Source organism: Lonchura striata, chromosome 3 (genome assembly GCF_046129695.1).
Source record: "Lonchura striata isolate bLonStr1 chromosome 3, bLonStr1.mat, whole genome shotgun sequence".
NCBI lineage: Eukaryota > Metazoa > Chordata > Aves > Passeriformes > Estrildidae > Lonchura > Lonchura striata.
The window spans coordinates 46165577-46192102 of record NC_134605.1 but is presented as its reverse complement, the minus strand read 5'-3'; the positions used below and the strand labels follow the sequence as shown (position 1 = coordinate 46192102).

The 26526-nt window shown below is 36.6% G+C and overlaps 1 protein-coding gene across 6 annotated transcripts in view; it reads right to left on the bottom strand.

Moving 5' to 3' along the window:
* The window catches only part of RYR2 (ryanodine receptor 2), a 381271-nt gene that overhangs the window by 141318 nt on the left and 213427 nt on the right, over window positions 1–26526 (bottom strand). For all 6 annotated transcript variants that reach the window (XM_021527067.3, XM_021527070.3, XM_021527068.3 and 3 more), the window contains 3 exons: window positions 23570–23653; window positions 20409–20568; window positions 10161–10308 (listed from right to left, as the gene is read on the bottom strand). In XM_021527067.3, coding sequence (XP_021382742.2) covers window positions 10161–10308; window positions 20409–20568; window positions 23570–23653 — 392 coding nt within the window. The remainder of the gene's footprint in view (window positions 1–10160; window positions 10309–20408; window positions 20569–23569; window positions 23654–26526) is intronic.

Below are 26526 nucleotides of genomic sequence, written 5' to 3'. Positions count from 1 at the left end.
AAATTGTTTTCTTTTTAGATTCTAAGTAACAAAATGCTTTCTAGAGTCTAAAGTAAGCCCAAAAATACAGCTGCTGCAGGGAACCAGTAAGTAATAATAATAACAAAACATAAAAACCAATACTAGAGAACTTTGTAAAATTAATGTTTTAGTAAAAATGAATGATTGGAGATGCAGAACACCACTAGAGGGCTCTAAACCCCTAAATAACAGTATGAATTTTGGCTGATGAACGAGGATCCTTGTGACATGTCTGAAGCATCTCCATACCTTAAGAAGTTCATAAACTGCAAATCTAAATAGCCAAAATCAAAATCCCCTAAAAAAATATTTTGCTGAATACAATTCCAGTCTTCGCTCAAGAAAGACTAATTCATGGGATACTGTTCTGCAGTTCCTTTCCTCTGGGAATTTTCCAACAACCTAGATATATCTTTCAGATTCAAGGATTGCACTAGTGTTCTTTACATCTCATTAGTGACTCCATTCACAGAACTAGCTAACGATCTCTGCATTCTAAGGAAAAAGAGAGTGGTTTTCAACACTCCATTCCCAAGGAAAGGCAGCAGCATGTGATTCTCAGAGCTGTAAATGAAAAAGGTGATTACTATTTTTCAGCAGGATGTGGAAGAGACTGTGGAAAAGGAGTGTGCTCTATCCCCCTCTTGCCTACATCATTAGACATTGTGGGAACTCAAAATGTCTCTCAGACATTTTTAGAGGTTCCAGGCCTTGGTCAGAAGCATTTTAGACCCTGGCAGGCAGCTGAAAAACAGCTGTGATTTTGAGTTTGAGCCATGGAATGAATTAGCAACTTTGGAGGTGGAACAAGCAGTCACAAAAGGTTAGATAGTATAGTAAAAGTAGTTGTAAAGTAGAGGGGAATTTTTTTTAGTATTGTACAGGGGGGGTTTAACACATGTACAGGGGGGTTTTTACTCTGGGGTTTTTACATGGGGGTCAGAAGTTCTAAGATGGAGGAAAGTGGGCTGATCCTGTCCTTCCTCCTTCCTTTTCCTTGCCTCCATGTTCTTGGTGATGTTGGCACTCACAGATTGGTTTAAAGTAGAAAAGCACTTTGTAATATAGGTAGTAGGTATTGAGGGAAATTTATAAACATGTAATATGTAATATATCATATAAAAGATAGCAGCAGCCCTGGGCGGAGAGAGAGACGAAGAAGACAGCAGATAGAGAGGATGTCAGTGTGTGTGTGTGCCTCTACCCAGGCCGCTGATCAAATAGCCACAGCCCAAGAACATAATCTGTTAGATAACTAGCAATAAATCGTCTTGAGACCGAACAACAAGAGACTGTGGAGTTTTTCTTTGGAATCACGGGTTGGAGGAAAAATTTCACCACCACATGGGAACCCAGAATAAGTCCGGGGTTCCCACACACGGCGTCCCTGGGTGGGCATCAACAAAAAGAACAAAAAGAAACATCAAACAACCTCCAACCTTCATCGGCAGAAAAAGAAAGAAGAAAAAAAAAAAAGAAGAGCAGTACACACACACTCTGCAATTTCAAGAAGAGAGGGAGCGGAAAGCTCAAGATAAGAACCTGACCTTCACCAAGGCATTTCGTCTGGAGGACAGCCAGGAGGAGAGAAACCAGAAGCGCGCCTGGGATTTCTCGCCTGTTGCCTGCTGGACGATGAACAGTGCCATCTCCGGACTGACTTCATGCTGACTCAGCTTTTGGTGAGAATGGTCAAAAATAAGAACGTGGGGAGGGAAGGCATTCTCCCAAGGACACACCAAAGATTTTTTTTTTAGCCCTATAGGGCAAGACTTCTACCCATCAGGTAGAGATAGCTCCAAATGAAATGAAAGCTTTGTTATTGTAGGTGCAGTGTAGTCACTTGCAAAGAGATGTATATTTTGTCTTGGGATTGAATTCTTGGCAAGGGATCAATAAGCAACTTTATTACCAAGCCACAAAAGAACAAAAAGATAAAACTGCCGCAAAACTTTTGCTTTTAACAAGGACAATATTACAGCCAGCTCTACGGCACAGCATGTCTGGCCGGACAGCTGGGGCTCCTATGGGAGCACAAAGGGGGAAGGTTGCCCAGCCAGCAGCTTGGGGCAGTTTTCCTCACCACAGATCCAGGGGAAGCAGTATTGCCTCCCATGGAGAATCAGGGGATGGTCTGTCATCATGCCCTGTGTCTCCAGGTTCCCACTGTTCCTCAGTTTCCCTCGAACCTCAGTCCCTGAGCTCCTCTAATGCACAAATCCCCCAGACAGAGAGATAAGCCAAGCACAGCCGCAGCCCCCAGTGGGGGAAGGGACCAAGCGCTGCTCGAGTCCAAACCCGCGGCGGGAGGGGCAGCGGCGGCGGCGGCGGCGTGTGCGGTGAGGGAGGGTGCAGAGGGAGTGCAGAGCAGAGAGGGAAGAGGAGAGGAGAAATCTTTTGTAGCTGCACGGGCGGGGAGTTCAAAACAGCCCGCGGTGCAGACGAGAGGGGGGGCAGCGGGAACAGCACAGACACAGGGCGGCAGGGGCGCGGGTGCAGCGGCCAGGCGTCCCGAGCGTCCCGTGATGCGTTCCGTGTCAAGAATCCATGAAGCTGCAAAAGTGGCCGCCCAAGAGGCTCGGGAAGGCAGCTCCCTGACCACAGCAGCTCTCTGACCGCGGCAGCCAGACCCGCTGAGAAAATAGCAGAGGGACAGCGAGAGGCGTCCCTCGCTGCAAATCAGGCGGTGGGCATGTGCATGAAGGTTCAGCGAAACCCGACAGCCACGGGTGGAGGGGATTTTTCGCATCTAGAACGCGTGGGACGGGCGCAGGCGGGGCGGGGCCGGCGCACGCGGGCTGTGGGTGCTGGAACAGAGTCAGGAGAGGGGCAAAGCGAGATGGGAGACATCAGGGCCGGAATGGGAACAGGAAGGTGGTTGTGCCAGTCTCAGGGGGGACAGCAGTGGCTCTGAAGGCGGTGCGAGGTGGAGCGAGGCCAAAGCATAGCCAGGGTCAGAGCAGGGGCATCCACACACCCCCGTGGTGACGCAGGCAGGGACAGGGCGTGGCCAGGATGACTCAGGGCACAGGTCCGTTGCACTTCCCATGGCAACAGCCAGCATAAACCCACAGCCAATCCCTGCCAACTTCAGACATGGCCAGAACAGAATAGTTATTGCAACAAGAATCAGTTACACATGAATCAATTGTTAGGAGAAATGTTCAAATGTTTATCAGGAATTAGTACGGGGTTTGCAAATGTAAATCAATTGTCAGAAGAAATGCACAAATATTATCGGAAGTGCAAATTGGAGAGCAGAGTGCATGGAACAGTAGAGCAGAGTCTCTTGCATCTTGAGCGCGACACGGGCACTGACAGCGTCAGTGGCGGCGGCAGCCGCCAGCCAGGCATCCACAAACTGCGCAGCGACCGCGGCGGGGGGAAACCCGAGAGCGCGGGACGTGGCGCGGGGCGCAGCAGCAGTGGGAAGCGGCGAGCTTGCGCTGATGAAGTCAGCAGAGCGCTGAACCATGCTGAGACTGGGGACAGCCACCGGGACCGGGCGGGACGACCCAGAGCGGGACCGGAGCAGTGCCAGGTCCGATCGGGAGAGGGGAGGGGGCATTCCCAAGCCCACGGCCATGGCCGGGGACGGCGGAGCGGTGCGCACTCAGGGTTGGCGTTCCTTCCCTCATTCCCATGGCGACACAGAGAGGGGGTGAATCCAGTCTGTGCATTCGTTTGCAAACACATAAGTGGCTGAGAGGGACAGATTGCAAGCACGGGTTCAGCGCAGCCGACACTGGGCGTGAGCGGGGGCTGAGAGCAGGAGAGAGACACAGTCACCCCAATGCAGGCAAAAGTGGGGTGTGACTGTGCCAAAACTGTTCCACTCCACACCACTCAGGCTTGTGCAAGCGGGGACTGGGCAGAGCCAAGGCAGGGATCTCCTTGGTTGCTGCCTCTCCACAGTAGAGCTGGGTTGTGATAGCAGCAGGAGATGCCGAGGTTTTTTTCCACTGCAGTTCACATCCAAACATTAACAACAAACACATGGCACAGCCCAGAAACCACAGCAGCCAAAGTAAACAACTTTTTTGCAAGTACATCTATTGCACCAAATGTCCCACAGCAATGCTGAGATGGAATTCCAGCATTGACCCAAAAAATAAGATACAGTTAAGTCGCCACTTAAAATTGTAAGGGTCTTCTCCAAACTTCTCCAATGTTTCTAAACGCTAACCCCAGATTTTTTAGTTAGGTGACAGGATTGATTAGCAGATACACCCAGCCGGTGTGATGAAGAAGATTGTGGAACAAAATGTGAAAAAGAGAAATCATAATGAGAATTGGGATAGAAAAATGAACAGCATGAAACTTTAGTAATTTATTATATTAAGGTTTAAGTCAAGTTGTATTTTAACATTCTATTAATAATAGAATTGAATTTTATATATAGTTTGGTTTAAGTTAAGTATTGTATAATTAGAGTATATCACTTTAAGTTTATCTTAGTTTGGGCCCTGAAAAAGTTAAGTTTATAAGAGTTTAATTGATAATGGATTTATATATTGTTAATTTGATACATATAGATTTCATACAGTTAATATAATTTAGGGATTTTTACCAAGATATTTATATATTAAGTTTAAGTAATGTTTGATTCAAAATTAAGTTTTTCAAAGGTCAAATTTATTTAATTAACAAAGTTTAGTTGTTTTTCTTTAAGGATAAGAACTGAAAGAGTTTATGAGATGATAATGAACATTGATTTAAAGGGAAGATACAATTTATTGGATCCTTAGTTTTATTTTAGTCTTTTCTGTTTATTACAAGTTTATCAGTGTATAAGGGTCTTGAAGGAATTTATTCTGAGTTTTTCTGAGATTGATTTCATTATTTAATTATCAGTTGTATAGTCTGTTATTTCTTTGCGTAATGATACAAAGAGTGTTTGTTTCCAAATTCTTTCTTTTACGTTTAACTATTTAAGTGTTTTACAAATGTTATTGTTAAGAAATTTTATCATGTTATCAGGTGAAGCTCTGTGCTTTGTTTTTTCATAGTGAATTTTCGTATGTTTTATTGTTGTCTATGTAATCTCATCCAGGTTACATGTCATTCTGAAGTCTCATTTTGGATTTTAACTATTATTGCACATTTTTCTAGGTGAACTCTCTGATTTGTTTTTATATCTCTTATGAGTGGGACCATTGCATTTCTATTTCTTATCATTCTCAAATATTTTTCAGAAGATCTCAGAGAGAGGTGCCTGAAGCATTCTGACAGCCTTTTGTTACTGTTAATCTTATGATTTCTTCAAATTGAAAAACATCCTTTCTTTCAAAGGAGTTGCAAGGAGAATGAATCCTTGTGTCATTTGATCAATTTATCAGTTTGAACTTCGAGTGTTTATTTTATATGAAAATGTTATAATAAGTTGTTATGTTTTAGGCATCATATATGTAATGTTAGTATAAGCTTTGTTTAAGATAATATGTTAAGGGACATCACTCCAATTTAAAGTTTGGGTTTTGGCCAGGTCCTGATTTTAACTTGGATGGATGAGTTTGCCAGCAAAATTCAGAGATTTTTGCACAAAAATGAATGTTATGTAGATCATTTTGATCCACCGATTCGATCCTACACATGTGACAGCTGACGCAGCTTTGGTTGAAACTTGTCAGCCCTGCCCAGGAAGGGGTACCAATTTTCACTGGAAACAAATGTTTCAGCTGTGTGCAGACTCTGAACTGCTGGCGCAATGTTTCTGATAATCATGCTTTGTTCAATTTTATCTATGTTATTTAGAATCTTTCTTTTGAACTTTCTTGAATTGTTATTGATTTTGATAAGTTTTCTGCATTTTATTATTATGGTATTTTGTCTTATTCTGTATTATGTTTTATATTTCAACCTTGTTTCAAAAGAAAAGAAGAGAAAGACAGAAAAAAGAAAAAAGAAAAAAAAAGAAAAAAGAAAAAAGAAAAAAGAAAAAAAGAAAAAATGTGTAAAGAGAAAAAAGAAAAGAAGTGAAGAAGTGCCTGAAATAAGGCTGGAATAAGCAATGAAGATTTTGTATATTTTAATCTTTTGAGATAATTTTTTTGTAGACTTGATTTTGCTGACTGTCGAGGAAAACACAAGGAGAGTGCCAGACACTGGACGGATCAAATTGAAAAAATCAGTCAAGTTAATAACTTTGAGCAAGAATTGTGGTAATATTTTCACAGAAGTTTAAAGTGTGTTTTTAGCTTACAGGCCCTCAAAAGGAGTTCTCACAGATTTAGAGATAATGGCTCAGATCATTGTTAAGGCAAACACCAGATTGCTGACAATGAATGATTTCTTAATCATTCATTTACATTTAAAGAAAAAATATTTTGCGTGGACAATCCAAAGTCACAAGATTTTTCAATCGCATTGTTAGAGTACCCAGAAGTTTGCACAGTTCATTTTTTAGCTCACAAAACGTTAAATGCAAAAATAAATTTTAGAAGAAAATAAAATATAAGTTATGTGAAATTAGTAGCAGTAGTCAGAGTTTTTCAGTTATTTCAGAAGCCATCAATCTGATCACGGATTCAGTGTATATTGCAAATGTGGTCAAACAATTAGAGGAATCACTTTTAAAACATGGACAATGAAGTTTTATATTCATATCTATTATGCATGAAAATATTACTAGAAAACAAAGGACATAAATATTTTGTTATACACATCAGAATGCATTCTTCACTTCCGAGGTTTTTAGTAAAAGTGAATGTTCATGTAGACAGATTCACAATGCCCATCTCACAGACACTGCCAGACATTTTTGAGCAAGAAAAATTGAGCCATGCATTTTTTCACAAAAATATACAAACATTGATGGAATCCTTTCGCTTTTCTAAAAGTCAGGCAAAGAAAATCATCAGTGCTTGTCAGAGTGTCAGTTTGTACAGCGTCCTGTATCTACAGGAGTGACCAATTCGAGAGGTGTGAAAAAGCCTTCAGCTATGGCAAACTGATGTCACAAAATATGCATCTTTTGAGAGGCTTGAAAACATTTGTGTTTCAGTTGATATATTTCCACATTTATGTTTCAGTTCACACATTTCCAGAAGCAATGTTTGGATCATAACATACAGAGGATCAGAAATCCAGAATCAGGACAAATTGAAAGTCCATTTACATTCATAACTTGGGGCAAGGGTTTTGTTTGTGTTTCTATAGAACAAGGACCAAAGTGGGTGTCAGCAAGGCACGTGAAACCTTATCGGGTGCAGATACCAGCGAATGTGGACCAGAGAAGCAAGCATGCAGACAAAGATGGACAGCAACGCTGCAGATATCTCGTCGGACAACGATTGACAACTCAGAGACTTGGGGTCTTTTCTGGAGAATCAAGTGTTGTTTGGGTGTTTCTGCATTGCTGGGTTTCTCACAGAGGTTGGGGACATGGACATGGGGTTCAGACAGATAGTGCTCATGTGCTTCATTCCTTTGCTTGTTGCCTTGGGCAATGGGACAGGCTTTCCCATGAGACAACCAAGGGAAAATGTGTCGGAGACTTTGGCAAAAGCAGCGGGTCTGGACAGCATTTGCCTGACCCATTCAGAACTGGGGAAACAATTTTTAACATGCTTGGTAGGTGTGCCAGTGAAGGAATGACCAATTCCAAGGGACATCCCTCCAAAAGGTTCTGAAGTCTTTTTTGGATCCTGTGGAGGGATGGCATGTTTGGACACAGTTCCTTCCTGTGGCTCACTTTGAACCTCCAGAGTTGGACATTTTTTGGGTCAACAAGAATGAAGTTTCGTATCAAATTTAATCCATTGAGAGTGGCAAAGATAGATAATCATATAGTGGATATCATTCCAAATCAGCTCTTTTATAGAAATGCGTCATCCTGGTGCAATCACACCAAAGTGACAAGCAAACTATCCCTTCAACACCCAGCCACTTTACTGAAGAGAGTGTTTTTTGATTTGCGGGGACAGAATTTGGCCTGCTATCCCTGCAAAAGTCAAGGGCAGTCCATGCAGCATTGGGGAACTTTCATTGATAACACCTGATTTGAGAACTTTAAAGGAGCAGACACACACGAAAGAAAAAAGATCCTTTGAAACAATATAGCCAAATTGTGATAATGATGTTTGTACTTGGGACAAGGCTTGGAGAATTGCAGTAGCAATTTTTTCACCCCAAACAGCATTAGGGGTGGCCTTGACACAATTGGACCACATAGCATGCTGGTTGAGCAAACACAGTTGTACCATTTCGTCTGCACTGAGTGACATGTTAACAGATATCAGCAGTGCAAGACAAGCGGTGCTTCAGAACAAGGCAGCAGTTGGTTATTTGCTGCTGTCACATGTGAAAAATTTGAGGGGATGTGCTGCATGACTTGTTTGATCATTCAAAATCTATTCATGAAAAAATAAAACAGATGCAAAATAGTATCAGCAAATTGAGAAAAAAAAAGTTACAGGATTCTGGTGAGATGATTTCATTAGCTCTTTTTTGATCTTTCACCATTGTGGAAAAAACTTTTAAAAATAGTATTTTATATTCTTATAAGGGCTTGTAGTTCTACTTGTTCTGCTATGCATTTTCATGTGCATTCGAAGGGCCCTGAACAACATGGCAAAGCAGGTGTTTCTGATTCAAACAGAGAGGGGAGATGTCAGAACTCAAAATGGGAGCCCAGAATAAGTCCAGGGTTCCCACAAGACATCCCCTATATTTTCACAAGAGGCAAATACCTCCTGGGGCAGCCAACCCACCTTCCCAGGACCAAGAAGGCACACTGAGTCTTTCTTTGCAGCATCTCATTCCCAACAGTGGGAGGGGAGGAAATTCTAGGATTGTGCAGCAGGGTTACACTCTCCAATCTTAGCAGATTTAAGAGTGAGACCATGGCATTTTGCCACGAACACTGTCCATTCCACTGAGGAACATTGCTCTACCTGTTCAGCAATCCAGCCTTGTTACACATTCATGGTCTCAGCAATGCCTCATATTTAAGTGTAATTTAATGGCAGTATCTCATAAAAGCTGAGGATCAGAGAATACATATGCTTTGCAGAGGAAATGCCAAAAGAGAGGTTCCCTGTGTACACTTTAGGTATGTGTTATGTATTCAGCAGAAATGCTTTATTGAAGGTCTATGGCCTAAATAGGTCAAAACTTAGCTATCACTATCACTATATGAAGGGAAAAAAAAGGTTTAGGCCTAAATAGGTCAAAACTTAGCTATCACTATCACTATATGAAGGGAAAAAAAAGGTTTAGACACATTTCTCAAAATTTCCAAATTTTGCTGAGATTATAAAGATGCTAGTTTCAAATTGATTATTCCATATTTCCTTATCTTTAAGTGAACTTCTAAAATAGAGTTGATAGTGTTTAGATCTATTTTTTATTTGTACATTATGTCTCCTGATTTCTTGCACTTTCTTAACATTATATATGCTGCCATTATTGAGTTAAACATTGTGTGCGTTTTAAAAATTCCTTGCTATTAGTTCAGATATTTTTTTTTTTGTTCTCTAGGATGTCTCAAACTGAAAATACTGCCCACAGTAACAATAAAACATTCAACCTGGCCATGATGCAAATTCAAAGAAAACTTTGTAAAAAGTGAATTAAAATTTACTTATAATCAAATTCAACATCCAAGACCTGAGGAAGTCCAAGAAACTTAAATGTTCTAACAAACTATCTAATTATAGACTTGCAGGTTGACATTCACAGAAATTTGGTTTGCAATCATTCATTATACAAAATTTATCTTGCATCTTTAAGTGTTTAAATACAAGATTGTACACAAACTGTAAAATATTCATTATTTAAAGTTAAAATATTAGGAATATAAAATTCACATCTACTGAGTTTACAGGTTTTCTTCCTATTTTGTGTTGAAATAGCAAACATAGCATTAAATAAAAAACTATTCCCAAAAATTGTATTGATTGGTTTAAATTTTAAAGAAATGCTTTAGAATGTAAAAATGTTACATTTTGTAAATATTCATTTGAGGCCACAGGACAAGGAAAGGAAACAAAAATGAAAGAAAGAAATTAAGATCGAAGAGAAAAGTACCCATCATATTTGGAAACATCTGTTCAAAATGTTTTATTGGACCTAAAAACTCAGTAGCAGAGTGGAAATTTCTAACCTTTTTTTGAGGAAAAAAAACTAAAATTAATTACCATGGTCTTGATCAGGAGCTTCCAGATTGTAGCCATAGCCTAGAAGGGTGCGGACTGCTTCCCGAAGACTGTCTTTGTTGGACTTCTTTGTGCGATCATCCAAAAGAGCGTACGGTACAAGGCGAGGATTTCGTCGGTTCTTCACATCCTGCATTAGTATGAAAAATCACTTCAATTTCAGAACTGTGTTTTATCTTATAGACAAAATAATTCTTCAAATAAGACCACAAAAATTACTGTTATACCAACTGAAAGCATGTAACTTCAAATATGGCAAGGAATCAGAGAAATTGCAATAGTCTAGAAACTACAAGACTGAATTCACTAAAAAAAAAAATTGACACACACAAATAAACAAAGCTCTGTGTCTTATATCTGCTGTAAGTTTCTGTCAAATATTCAATAAAGTAACAGTACAAACCACAGGAACAAAGATAGATCCAAAGAGTATGCCAGAATAGTCAAGAGAATTATATTTCATACACTGCTGGAGAAGCATCTACCATAACAAAAAACTTTTTTCTAACTAAAGCTGAAACATTTCTATACTACAAATATACGAAATGCCCAAATAACAAACGTGATAAAAATGAAAGACCAAAATACAACTAATAACAAATAATAAATGTGTGCAGCACTAATTAATAAATTGCAAATCAGATAATAAACCCGTGCCTCACTATAAAACTATTTAAGACATGTATTTTTAAAAAATAAAGGGGTTTGCAGGAATATGATTCATGTGCTCCACATGGCAATTCTTTGCAATAGATAGTCAAACTAACCACTCTCCAGCTGAAATGAAAGTGTTGGTAAGGTTTATTCTTTGCATTTTAGGTTTATTAAAAAATATTGATTAGGTTTTCCTCTACTGCAAAATGATCTTATTTAAAAGCAGTGTTTAACTAGATTATTTAAGTGGCTAATCTAATTTTTAGTGACTAACAGAATTGTTTTCTTGTCTGTATTTTCTTCTCAAATCGTGTCAGAATTTGTTGGCAATGAGAGAAACTACGCAAAGAGATATCCATGTTTTTCCTAATATCTATATTTATAAAAAAAAATTACAGACTGCACATATCATATATACACATATCATATAAAAAATAGCTGCTGTTTGTTCTCTTCAGTACAATACCAAAGATATTGAAGGGCTTTTATTATTGGTTAGATTTATTAATAAGTCCAAGACCAATGCCTATTGTTTTAGAAGACAGTGTCTACAGTGAAAGTACCTTACTTCTTTTACAGCACTACAGTTCTAGTTTTAGGAATATATGTGGTTTCAACTCTGTCTTTTCAAGAAGACAAGAAATGGAACATCCATTCTGAAAAAAAATATTGCAGGCATCTTTTGTTACCTTTTAAATGCTTAGATGCAAGACTATCTGCCTCTTGCCTTGTCATAGTGAGCAGACACTGAAAGGTCAGTTATAAAGCAGTGCTTGATGAAATCTGGTGCTACAAGTTATTCCTCTAGGACAAGAAATATTAAGGGACAAGCATTACCTATATGCTAAAAGAGCTAACAGAAAGATAAAGGTAATGCATTGTTGAGGACAGAAATTAAAAAACCATATCATCTCTAATTATATTCCATGGAAAGGACAGTGGCAGGGCCAACACTAATACCATTTGAAGGATCTTCTTTTCACATTTATTCCAAATTCTTAAGCTGACATCCTGCTGTCCAATGTTTAATTTGGTAGATGTGGAAAAGGGCTGTGTCCTTCAAGCAAATGCTGAAGTAAATGTTATGAGAAATTATTTTTTGATATACGAGTATTCACATTAACATCTGAAGTGATGAAACACTATGCATTTGATTATTTGTTATTGAAAGAACACAAAAGAGAGAAATATTTCCTCTGAAGCACTCTATGTCCAAAATACATTGTGAAGCACTGTCTTTAAAAATATGAAAGTTTGTATCAATAAATATGCAACTTCTTATCTATGATACAATGTTAGACTAATGCATTTGTAGCTGCCATAGCAACCATTAACACAAATTAGCACACAGGCAATCAGCTGATAACATTGTATACAATGTAATATAAGTGCTTTTAAAATGGCTAAGAACAAAATGAGAGCAAGAAGAAAGAAAAAAGGAATGCAGAAATTGAATGTATTAAATCAACTTGATTTTACAAATTTTTTTCCTTGGGACAAATTTTAATTAATATTGTGACCTTTTTCACCTATTCAAGACTGTGGCTATATCTTTAAATTTGAATGTGAGAAAAGATTTTTCTTTTAACAACTTTATTCCTTTTTTTTTTTCTTATTACAAATCTATTTAATTTTTGAACATGTTAATAATTTCTGAATTAAGCACTCTTATTGTTATAGTCATCATAAGTTTTAGTACTAATGATCTTCTGCACTTCTCTGGGTGAAAGTGTAGAGAATGATCCTGTACAGTGATTGAGCTTTGCACATTCACAATCAAGTCAAGAAGAAAACTGATTAGCTAAGAGTGGTAATTTTTACTGAGTACACTTCCAAGCAGTAAAGATACTGAATTCCTCCTACTCAATTCAAAAAAGTTATTGTAGACTGTTAAAATAAGTTTTAACATTCAACCTAATTTTTTTAAATTTTTGTGCCAGAATTTTCCAGATTTGACAGCCTAATGATTCCTCAGAAGACTGTTTTGTACAGTTTGTTTGGCAACTACTTATTAACAGACAAATTGTATGAGCTGGGTAGATCATACCAATTATTTATATAATTCATTTGTTTTGAATTCAGAACCCATAATATCACAGAAAAAAAAAAGGTGCAGGAAAAGCCTATGTATTTTATTACAAAGCTTTGTCTTCATTTCATGTGACAAACATCCATTAATAATTTAAAATTTAATTTACTTTATTTAGGAAAACATTGCAACCATAAAAAGTTGGGATGCCTGGCAGAATGTGCTCTGGATGGAAGTAATAATGTTAAACATCAGTGATATTGCACTGACCATGAAAAATCAGTATTACTTTTCACAGTGTATGTGACAGATTCTAGTATACATAGCAAATGATAGACGAACAACTATTTGAATGGGCATTCTTATGCTTTTTTGTAGGGTATATAAGCATATCAATTAGGCAATAATTGGTCAACAGTGGGCCAATTTAACTGCATAAATTTTTTAAACTATGTATAGCACTTAAAAGGAAAAGAACTACAGAAAAAACACGTAAACACACACACTAAAAAATATCAACAAGCCTCTTAAAACTTCCATGACAGGTAAAGAACACTGCTGCAAAGTAACTCAAAGGGAAACACACATCAAATGTAAAGTGCATTCTTTTGTTCAATGAGTCTGCGATGTGTCTATAACTGATAAAAGATCTCGTGGCACTGGACCTACTGGTCTTGAAACTTGCACAGACAGATCTCATGTAAGAATGAAAAAGGAATGTCCATATGGTCTACAGCAGAGAAAACCATAGTCAAATTCTACAAACAGCTCTAAAAGAACCTATTAAGAGATGCAGTGTGTGTAATCAGGTTGTGTGCTTCAGCAGTAGTTCAGTAACAAGAAACAAACCTCTAAAAGATATCTGAAAATAATAATGTAGTTTTCAGAACTGTAAATACTGTTGTATTGCAAAGCTGTGTACTCCTGGACCTTCCCAAATCTCTAAGAAGTTCAGGAACAGCACAAACCACTAGACTAAAGGGAACAAAAAGTCACCAGAAGCATATGTAGATAAGTGCTTAACAGAAAGAAAGACAGGAAAAGACTGAAAAGTTAAAACACATAGTAGGAAGAGTGCAGGCAAATATGGTAACAGTTCATTGGGAACATACATTTTGTGATTTAAAGTATAAGAGCTGTACAGATACATAGTCTGTATGATACTAAAATTATTTTATTCTCATAAGCAAGCTGTTTAAACTACAAACACAAAACAAATGTATTTCAGCATACATCCAGTGAGAAAGATGTACTGTTGTTTTCTCAGCTCCCTGCACCATTAGCAAACCCTCATTCCACAGCTGTGAATTGATTCCACTTGCTGTCAGATCTCCACCAACATGCGAGATCCACTCCTCTCACTATCACAAAGATTTCTGAGCAATTCCCACAAGAAATGCTATGGGGCAAGCTTACCAGCAGTGCTGCCAGAAAACCAGTGAGCCACCATGTGCATGTGCAGCACAGACACTGTGAACAGGGTCATTTACCCATCCCACACCTTTCATGCCTCGCTATCCAGAGGGCTACACCTATCACAGTAGCTCATGTTTAACCAGAAACCATGAAAATTAAAAAACATCTTACAGGAGAAAAGGAAAAATACAATTCTAAATTGGTGTTTACTAAAAAAGTAATTTTCAAAGTCCAGAGCATTAGAACCAGAAAGCACAACAAAGCCATATTCCTAGCAAACTTTAATAATCCAAATTCACCAAACCAAAGCAGAGGTTGTATTCCTCACCTGGAATGCTAGCAGCTAAGGTCTAACCTTGGAAGTATGTGTATCCTTAGTAACATGTGTTCAGCTTCTGCCATCTTCACTGAGGACTGTAGCCATATGGAATGCCTGGCAGAATGTGCCCTGACTATAAATGGAAAGAACTAATATATCAGTATAAATCATTTAAAATGTCAAAGTGAGGTAACATAAGTGGTTTTTACAAGGACAAGATGCTCGCTTTATATTTATTTAATGAAAAAATAAGCGACAACTTGATTTTTTCCCACGCATGCATATCTCACCCAGCCTGACTTTCCAGCACAATGCCTCTTCTGCGTTGCAGCCTTAGGCAGTCTGTGAAGACCAACACCTGATCTTAATTAATGATGCCACATACTTTCTATAAATCCGAAAAAAATTAAGATCCTGACTATAAAAGACCAACATGTCTTTTATTTTTGGGCCAAGGAAAAGTAAGATATTCATATAATTGCTTGGCAATACCAACCAACTATTCTAGGACAGGAACAGCAGAGCATCTTTTATAAGATATTTTTCACACAGCAGAAGAAATATTTTAGGTTGCCAATATTTATAAGCAATTGTTAAATCAGTGAAACTCTTAACACCTTTTCTATTTCAGTATAAATGGGGTTTCTGATTATTAGCTTTTCTAGCCAAAACACAAGGAAATATGAAGAAAAAAAAGGATAACATTTGATTAAACTATTAGGATATGTGGCAATGTATATAAGTAAAATGTGAAAGAATCTTTGCCTGTGATCTCTAAAATCAGTAGGGAGACCTAGAAATCATGTATTCAGGAAGAGGGACAGGCATGTAATGTACTTTAAATTCTTTTCATTTGCTTTCTGATCTATAAGCTTGACTCTTCTGTCTTTTCCTCATTTATATGGATGTTGGGATTCTTCTGTATGCATAAAATCACAGTTTTATGAATATCAAAAAATATCCTAAGTTCATGGATATGCCAAAATAGACCCTAAGTTAATGGATAAACTTATATGTATTCTGAATATTTTCTATTTGCTTGTGAAGATTTAGTCACAAATACATTCTTTTATACTTCAGTGCTGTTTTCCCATTACCTTGTTAAGAAAAATTCCTTAAAGTAACCAAATGGAAAAACTCATGTAATTATGACAGGACAATATCAAAATCCATAAAGGTTAAAAAAATAAAAAAAGCCTTCTCACATAACAAAAATGTGATTATTTTAATTCAATTACAGCAAGGCTATATTACTTCTTTTCCTGGATCTAACTCTTGTATCTGTCCTTGTACATTTACCATTTCCCCAGTTCAAAGACCACCAACTTGCAGGTAATCATGTTTTCCCTTAAAGGGACAGTGTCAAATATTTTCATACTGATTTTTGTGCTTGTTTTTCCACTTACCCATGCTACTTAATGTGCTCTTTTAAGCAGAAATACATATTTTTTTCCTACCTGTTTCACTCCTTCTGCTTTCCCCATTCATGGAGCAATAAGCAACTGTGAGTCTGCAGTACCAAAAAAATACTTATTTGTGATCAATGTCACCACAGCTGTTGGGATAGTTCTGGAAACAGGATTAGCTAACTTGTGCTCCCTCTCCTGGCTGGCTGGCTCTGCAGCAGCAGAACAAAAATACTGTATATAGTCATGCATTAAATGCAGCTTGTTGTATCTTGTTAAGAAAAAAGCCGGACAAGCAGTAATGGATTTAGAAGAAGAAAAAAAATCTGGAAGTTGGAAGGCATTTTCCTCAACAGTTTTTAAATAAATAAATGCTTTATACTTTAACTGCTTGAGAGTATTCCTTTAATTTTTTCATTTTTATATAATCCCAAAATTATGGGGCTCTCATATTGAACAAACCTACTAGATTATTTAATTCATCCTACAGCCACAGCACGATTGCTGTTCATAACATATTTCCTATGGATTAGTTAATCTACTTTAAAACATCTGTAAACTTCTTTCCCTTAGTAAACTATTTTACAGCTCTGCAAGATCTGTATATAGTATTATACAGCACAACATCATGTCACTTAATTCCAGTACCGTAGCATGTCACAGTAATGTGACAGGATGACAAAATGTAGCCCATGAAATAATTGGAGTCCAGCAGAAGCACGTGGCAGTGTGGACAACACCTAGAGCTGGCAGCTTGCCATGTGATATGTACATCAGCTAAATGAGAGGCATCTCTGCATTGCACCCAGAAAGGAGCACCTTGCTCTTCTGCTCTCTTTTCATGGGTTTTAATAAATGGTATTTGTTATCTGCATATTGTAAGCACTCCTGAAACTCAGCTGTTGGTCTTTTTTCCAGAAGAAAAAGAAATATTTGAAAAGAGAAAGATTATGAAATTAAGAACAAATCAACATCAATATCCAAAGCATGGCACCTTCTGCAAGACATGCTATTGCTGAAAAAGGGCATCATCTACCTGTTTAATTATCCATGAGACTGTGCTAACTTGTCTGTCAGGAATTAGGGAGTAAAGTATACTGTTGACCTTGTAAATGTACTTCCTGAAGGTCATGAATATTTCTGAGCTCTTGTTCACATTTACAATCATACTCTGCTGAAAGTATAACTGTGACACTGCTCACTGCACCATTACACTGCATTTTCAACAAGAGTGCACAACTCAGCACACAAAAGTCTTTAGTCAGTGAAAAATCTTGGATATTTAAAGCATAAGAACTCAGGACTGCAAAACCCCAATAAAATGTCTTTCCAACTCCAAATGTGATCAGTTTCATAGGCACTTAAGATTTTTTGTTTTAAATTCTCCAGACTCTTCTCTGTATGTCCATAACTGCCTTTGTCTTAATAAGGAAGAACAGTTAAATATTTATCATATATACCTAAGCCCAGTCAAGATTTAGAGCAGAAGTATTTGTCTAAGACTCTTTCAGAGCATAACCTAGTAGGCAAAATCAGAGCTTGATACACACCGGCTGCTTAAAAAATATCTGAAAACTTAACTAGGGGCTACCATTCCAATAAGGTTTTAATACAAAACCTTGTCCTTGGCCATCTGAATGGATGGTCAGACATCCTTGCTGCTATAGAGTTAATCTTTTAAAACTCTTGAAAAATGGCTAATGTACCACTCAGTAATTACAAGGCTAAAGGGTTTTAAACAAAACCTCTAGTTGCCATGAGTTTTATCACACCAGGCTATAAATGTTAATAAGTAAGCAGAGATTTAATGTTCATGGTATGTCCAGCAAGCAGGACATTTATTAGAAAGGGAGCCTAGGGAAGGCCAGAGATACAAGAATTTCCTTCAGGAAACTATTTTAGGAGTCAGTAGATAAAATACAGAGAGCTGTTCAGTGAGTAGATCTGAGTCCTCCTTTTCCCTCTCTGCTCTCTCCCTTTGAAGCTCAAAAATATCTTCTCACAGGGCTACAACATTTTAGGTTCAACAGTCAGTTTGGTCTCTTTCCCTAAGCACAGCACTGAGAACATAAGACAGACTTCATGATTCTTCTGAAGTGTTTAATTTTAGGTTATATCCCATACCAGATTTGTCTGATCTATGTTTTTTGGGGTTTTAAGGTGCTTTTTAAAACCCAAATTGGGGCCTTGAGCAACTTTGGGAAACCATAATAAAACTAATGATTTATGACTATCACATTACATCTCTTCAAATGCAAAAACCTTCTATTTCAACAGGCACACTGAAACATACATAAAGACTGTGTATAATAAAAATATTGTGAAGATGTAAAGGACAATTTTTTTCATTGCCACCCGCTCCCATTACATCTTTTATGTATCATTCCCAAACCAGCAACACTGGGTAACTGACTTTCCTACTTAATACCTCACTAATTCAGAAAACATGCAATTTAGCTGCAAATTCACTCCAATAAATATGGCAAAATTATTTGTGGGTTTTTTCAAAGATAAACCAATACAAAGGATAAATTGTCGTCAAGATCTAAGGAAATTTATTCACATGTGAGTCACAAGATTAGATTTTCCCAAAGCTAGTTAGAAATATAATTAGCCAAGAGATGCATTTGATTCCAGAGACTTCTTAACTTTATCCTAATCAATAAATTCTGTTGCAAAACTAAATTTAATTTTGGGCTATGTGAAGTTTCTATCAAAGTTGTAACAATTTCCCAACTTTCATTCATTTCATAGCTCCCACTTTGCAAGGTCCTGTACTGAAAATTATTGGCTTCTGGAAGAATAAAAAATATGGGAGACATGGTATAAATTCTTGAGTGCATTCTTTAATATATTAGAAATATTTCTTTTGAACATACAGTTTTTCATTCTAGAAATGAATTGTGCACTGACTCCATAAACACGGGATTGAAATAGTGAGTTCAAAACTAATTAATCCCCTCCCCCTACCTGACAACAGAAAACCATCATTTCCAACACTTCTCATGATTCATGTTCTATCAGAAATGTTAACAGCACTTCAAAAGGCCACCTCTTACTTAAAGGTGCAGTATTATGGAAAAATTTGATCCTGGGGAAAGCAGGGAGTTGCACAAACACTGAATTATATTCAGTGTTTTCTTTCCTAGTCGAGAATATACATATATTCCAGTCTGCAAACAGAAGAATTGACTCACTGTCTGTCTAGACACAAATACAGAACATAGATTTCCTAAAAAAAAGCTTACAGAGTAACACAATGGCAGCTTCATAGTAAGATACCATAATGAACAATACTGAAATGCAAATACGCAGCATATATTTTGTCACATAAGCATACCTGCATGTGATGAGGTGAAGTGCTTAACCTAATATATAAAAGTCCAGATTATTTTATTTTACACAAAGGTTTTTCAAATAGAATGAATTTTGGTCCTGTAGAAGAATAAAATTTGACATATGTGGCACTGAAATGTATAATTCAAATTTTTGCCAAAAACAAGGAGAAGAAGGGTATGTACCTACAAAACAGCTGTACCTCATTTTTGCAAAAATAGTGATCTTTTATGCTCAGCATTAAACCATGAAAACTCATTCTTTCCCCAAGGGGTAAATTGTCCTAAAATTTCACTGTGAAATGCTATCACACATATATTAACACAAGTGAAGAGACCATTCTGTATATAAAATTCACAACCAATCACAAATAGAACAGAAAATCTTAAGAGAAAACTGATGTAGAAGCTGTCTTGGAAAATACTAAATTATTCTCATGGTACACCCAATTGACTGGTTTTGGGGATTTTCTAAAGAAACAAAAGAACCTGAGTTTTGCTTTTAATAATCCACCTTGCTTTATTCTTACTCTCCTCCTTTGTAACACATTGGGAAAAGTATCAAATAATATTCATATTCACTGGAGCAGAACAACTGAAGTAGGACTGGCACTTTGAGTCTAACTTAACTATTCTTAGTTAAGCACGGCTTCTGCCAGAAATACAACATATTAGCAAAGTTATTACTAGAAGTTTATATTTTGATTTTCCTGGATAAACAAAATTATTCAATTCCCAGAACTGCAAACATTTAAATGATTGCCCTGGTGAAAGTCAATATTTGCATTTCCTAAAATACTGGAGCACGTTAGCTTCCTGCATGCAGTTTTCTCACCCTGAGATTTAGATAGCTTACAAGAATATACCACCAAGTTTTTTAATACTGCTTGTAAGAATCTTATACTGCTATTTAGCAAGAGTGTTTTAAATTATGTATTTTTGTTTTCTTTGAGTGACAAACTTGCATTCACTAGCTGTTTTTTCCTGACTGTGTGTCACCAGTATTTCCATTTAGCTGCGAAATCTCTCAATAGATAAGTGCTGTTCTAAGTGTCTGAAGTTAGCCCTTACCTGCTGGATGCCATATGTCCAGCCTTGCCTTATACGGTCCCTTGCCCACACATTGTGAGCATTCTCTGCCAGTTTATCCACCATAGCTTCTTGAGAGGGGGTCAGTTTGATAAAACTCAGATCCATGGGTGCTGGCTTATATCCACTCAACAACTGATAGCTGTTGAATAAAAACAGAACGTGCAGTTACTTTCCAGCAAGAAAAAAAATTATGAGAAACCACAAAAGAAATAAATAACATCAATGCAACATATCTATATAAATCTGGTATCTGCCTTTGAATGTAAAGAACAATAATGTAAATTTGATTACTGATTTGTTTTTGATTTTGATTCTGTTTCAAGCTTATTGCATCTTGATGGGATGAAGTAACTGGTAATGAAAGCTACACAAATGGTCTGAATTAAAAATGTTTTTAAAGTATTTTAGTAATGCCACATATTCAAAGTAGTAGATTAAGATGTTGCTTATCTAAATGTTTATATCAACAATTTTATTGCTACCTCTGTGCAGATGACAATACTTATTAAATTCTATTTACTTCCTACTGAAATGAAAAAATATATTCTTCCTGTTGCATAAGGGGATGCTAAAAGACAGAGCAGGTCAAATGGCATATTCGAGACCAATTTTGAAAGCCACCTTAAAATGTCTTTATAATATTCATACCTTAATTATCCTTCAAATCATAGGATGCTTAAATGCAACTGTTTAAATTTAAGCATGACTTCAGAATAGAAAGGCAACTTCCTCACTTTTTTTAGTGCTCTTAGGAATGCTACTTTGATAAAATTATTCCCTTCCCATTAATTATAGAAATGTCCTACTTTACTTATGAGCAAACCTTCAATAGAGGACGTAAAGCATTAAAGGTCTTTTCCAACCTAAATGATCCTATGATTCTATTTCTCCTCCAGCATACAAAGCACTATTTTGGTTGAAACAAAAGGAGTCTGTGGAAAATAAACAACAACATGCTCTCATTGAAGTTTTACACCCTGGGGTGTATAAAGAAGAGCTAGTTTAAATAATTGCCCAATTATTTTCTAAACAATTTGGTAATTTTCTTAACTTGTACTGACAGAGAAAAACCCATACAATTAAACAGTATTTATCTCCATTTATATCCTAAAATATTAAAATACTTTACCAATCTTAATTAATTATCTTCTGCAACAATCATTTTAAAACACATTTAAAAAAATTATTTGTTGAAAACAATAATTTAAAACAACCAGGTATTTAAGAGGGATTATATCTATAAATAAGACATTGAATCTACCCTCAAAATTACCACAATAAAAAGAAAAAGTTTAACCTAGAAAACAGCAATTCAGGAACATAATTCCAAAATCAGCCATCCACATAGTTCCCAATCTGCAGGTTTCTATTACAGCAAGCCCCCACAGGAGTTCACTGCCCTCACAGTTACTTCTCATCAGGTTTCTGTGAAGTCACTTCAGTGAGATGAGTAAAACAAGACAGTAATGGAAACAGTGAAACATATGAAATTAGCACACTTGTCAGGTTGGCAATTACTGTGCTCTTTCCTGTCATGCTCCCCTGCCCAAGCTTTTAAGAATACAGCCACGATGTTTTCCTCTCCTTTTTGCTAGTTTTTCCAATCCATTATATGTGAGGTATCAAAATTCTAACTTTGTAAGTATGGTATGACTTCAGGTATCTACAGGTATGACAATTAATGACATTAAAAAGACTTGGCATTATTGGTCTTCTTATATTAGAAAGTATAAATTCTTCAGACTTGAGATTTATCTGCAGTTTCTCAATAGCAGGAAATTTGATTCACTTGAACAGTCTTGCAAATGCACATATACTTCAGAATGAAAATACAAGAAGGCCCTAGATATCTTTTCTTCCTTGAGAGATCAACAGTTATTTTGGGATACCAAAACTGAACAGTTTTGGTAGGGGGAGAACTTGAATTAATACTTTGCTTTTATTCCCATTAATTCTGGCAAAGCCACTGCATCAGGGATTCTGAAATTGTAATATCAGTGGTATGTAAATCTGTGCAGTGTGGTAGATATCAAAGACCTGATGGTCCAGGTTCTTACAGCTACCTTGTAGTAAAGCATTACTAGAAGCCTGCAGGAATCAGAATAAGCACAGGCTTTTGGCTCACAAAAGGAAGAAATACGTCCTTTAGTTAAAAGTACTGGAGGTTATTACACTGGCCTCAGGGACTCCATGTAATACAAATGTATTGGTCAGTGAAGGATTGCAGTGAATAATGGAGATATGCAATCCCAGAGGAACAGCTGTTTCTGCACAGAACACATACCTGCAAAGAGCAATGAGTTGCAACTGGTGGCAGGAACTCAGCAACCAGAATTTACCATTCCTCTGAGTCATAACCAAGGAAACTAAATTACTGTCTTAAATTCAGGAAAAACAGACCATGCAGAAGTTCTCTCTTAGTAAAACTGTAGCATTTACCTTTCTGACTCTTTACATATAGTCGACCTTCATCCCCTGGGCTCAAGTGTATGTTGGGCAGTAGGGCTGTCAGGCATAGGAAACTAAAGTTCCATTATCTCAACTGCGTCCAAGTTCTCAGGTCCTTTATTCCCAAACTCTGTGTGTGTATACTGATGCTAAGAAACTGGGGCAATTTGGCTGGGCCATGAGAGCTGGTTTCAGAGCTGTGGTAGTGGAGGCCACTATACCATACCAGGCTAAGCCCAGTCCAGCCCAATGCTGATGTCAACAGATCACTTGGAAAAAAGTCAGGTGATTCTACCAGCTCTCTACACCTCAAGTCATGGCCATTTGAGAACTTTCAAAAGGGAACTTTAGACATATGCAGCACTGTAAAATACATTGGCAAAGTTACTGTAAAAATTCTTTACGAAGTCTCCGTGATACACAGTATATAAAAGAAATACATAACAATGAATGTCAGACATTACAACATAGTACAGAAAAAACCTAAATTTGTCTACATATCAGGTGAAAAATTTCTGGAAGAAAAAGCGTGAATTACGGTATGTGAAAATTGCTGAAAATTCCTGAGAATTCATGCATGTACATGCATGCCCAAGAACTAATAAAACTAGCTGTATAAATACTGAATTGTTAAAATAGAATTCACTTAATCCCTACTGTATAACAAGAATACACATTGAATTTCAGCTTACTTCTTTGGAAGTTTCATTTTTTTCACTTTTTCTTCAGCACGTTCATCAGCAATTCCAACGTGGCAACCTAATGCCAGCAGGGTTCTAGAGCACAGAAATCAGAGATTAATTACTGATAATGTTTTGATATTTTGAGTTTCTACTGTTCATAGGTACACTATAGTGCCTATAAATGACACTATAAAACAAATGACACCTATGGAAATTATTACAATATAATACAGAAATATCAACACCAGCCTTTTTGTATATGTAATTTTTCTGATAGTATTAGGAAAATGTCACAAGATGTTCCAAAAAAATCCATTAAAATATGAGTAAGGTACTTCAAAATGAAACTATCATATAGTATTTTTTTCTCTATGAGGTATCAGTTTGAAGATTGCCATTGAAATATTATTTCTGCTTTATATACTTATTCATACCACTTACATACTCATTCATACTGCTTCTAACCCATGTATTTATCTGTTTTGTTACTTCTATCACAGCTACAAAAAGAAAAAAAGGAATAAAATATCTCTTATCCTTAGAATGTGTCTTAATTCTGAAGAAGCTCTTATTTAGAGATTTCAGTTGGATCTGGATTTTTTTAGGACACACTACTGAAGACAGAACTGACAGCAGAATGCACGATAAGCATTAGGCCAAAATTGCCATGTTATTCAATTTAGACAGCGTGTCTTGTACCTACCAAGAGGCTTGTACCACAGAGTCACTGAACCAGTCCATTGTGGCCTGAATCTACAAAATTCAGTTAATTTCAGAAAGCAAACACTATTTATACAAACTTAGAAGAGGGTCAACAGTACTAACTGGGTTTCTGATTACTTCAGACTTCTTGCTTTCCTTATAGCCACATAGTTTAGTAGCATAAATTTTAAATCTCATTTCTCTCGAAGATTTGATCTGTAAATTATTAATTATTTGTTCCTGCATGTATATTCAATGTTAGCTTCTAGTCTTTCTTTAGTCTAGGTGCATTAATAAAATATTGACATTGAAATTAATAGAAATCCTAGACAAAAGTCAGAGACTTAACTTTGGAGTCAGATGAGAATTTTCACAAAACCTGAGGGAGATAACCATATCTTTGAAAGAAACTGATTACAGAAGAAATCACAGGTGTAAACAGCTTGGATTCCATTCCAAATTTTCCTGAAGTGAAAGAAAGGTGTCAAACAAGATTTTTTTTGTTGTTCTTGCCACTAGCTAAAATGATATTTTCTAGTCATGCTTCAACTATATTTACTGCTTTTGAACTGACTGGGAGCAGGGGGGGAAGAGCATAAATACTCTTCTAACATTGTTTCTTTTGTCAGATGAATTGTCTGTTTCAAGGAGATTCTTACAACATATTTTTAGTGCTAGCTACAAGAAGTAGGTCCTACTGTTATGGACTGTGAACCCTGATTTAAAATTAGACAGTAAAATCAGAAATGAGGAAACTAAATCCATTGGCCCCTTCCTGCAAAACACACTATCTGCTAAGAATACTCCATGCAGCTAAATTTCAACTGGCATAAATAGTACATAATTCCTATGCAGCTATCACCAACATAAGTAGGAGAACATATCTAATAGTGAAATGCAGTACAGAGGAGCTAACCTCTGGTAACCCCATTTTTCCTGTCATGTAAGCCAGGAATTATCACTACCCAAACAAAACAAATTCAAATAAGAGTGCCACAGGAGGATAAAATGACAGACTACAGGCAGAATCTGAAAGACCATTAAAGTACTTCAAACTTAAGCAAGAAAATGAAAAGTGGCTGAATGTAGCTCTCATCATCACAATGGTAGATGTAATTATCACACAAGACTGAGTAAATACACAGAAATGGGAAAGTCAGTCACAAAATAATAAGCAAGATTAACCAGAAAAATATGCAAGACCAAACTATAAAACATATATATATAAGCATGTGCAGAAACAGTATGAGCAAGCATATTTTAATCCCATGACATTTTCAGAGGCAACTCATTTCTGCATCTTGACATTTCATACAGTATGTAATTTTTATAGCTCATAAAAGTATTCAATCTTACTTAAAATATACAAAGATCCCAGTATATGGAAAAGAAATGTTGTATCAGATAATATGACTTAGATCTTCCTTGGTTTCTAACTCTCATCTGGCAGCAAAACTAGCCACAAACCAAAACACAATTACATTCAGCATTATTCTCCATGTTTTGCAACTATTTCAAGTATGCAATTTGATGCAAATTGTAAAGAAAATTATTATTTAAAATTTATTTAAAATAACATTTTCTTTCCTTTTCCCCTCTTATCAAGATTGACAGCTAGTAGACTAGATACATCTAGTAAAGAAATAGTCAAGATAGGTTACAATTCAAGTCATAATCTACAGACCACCTAGAACTGATTAGTGCATTGACTTCACCACATTTTCAAGCACGTAGAAACAAACTGAGTAAGAGGCCCCGAATCCCTGCACAACAGATGTCTACATGATAAATACAACTCAATACTACAAAATTAGAATTTCATTTATGAGAAAACAAGGACTAATACAAGGAGGTAAGGAAGACTTACAATTTTAAAACACATAGAAGGACTGAATGCTTTATATTTTGGATATTATCCATTTAATAGGAAGACTTTACTTAGTAAGCATTAATTTAAAAAAAGAGTAATCTATAACTTGTATGTTTATAAAACAAAAACTTGGGGATTTTTTACAGGGTTAGATTAGAAAAGCACTGGATACTGAACCAGTAATCATCTAAAGACTCATTAAATTTGTGTGCATTTAATTATGACAGCATGATTTTTCTGCTGTTTGAGCCATATTATATAGAGTATTCTAGGAAAACATCCAAACATAGTGAAAGTTAATGACATCATCTTTTGCAGTTTCATTAAATAGAAAGGAAGAATCTACTCTGAATTCCTAGCACATTGCTCTGCTTATGGGAAATGCTCAAAAAAT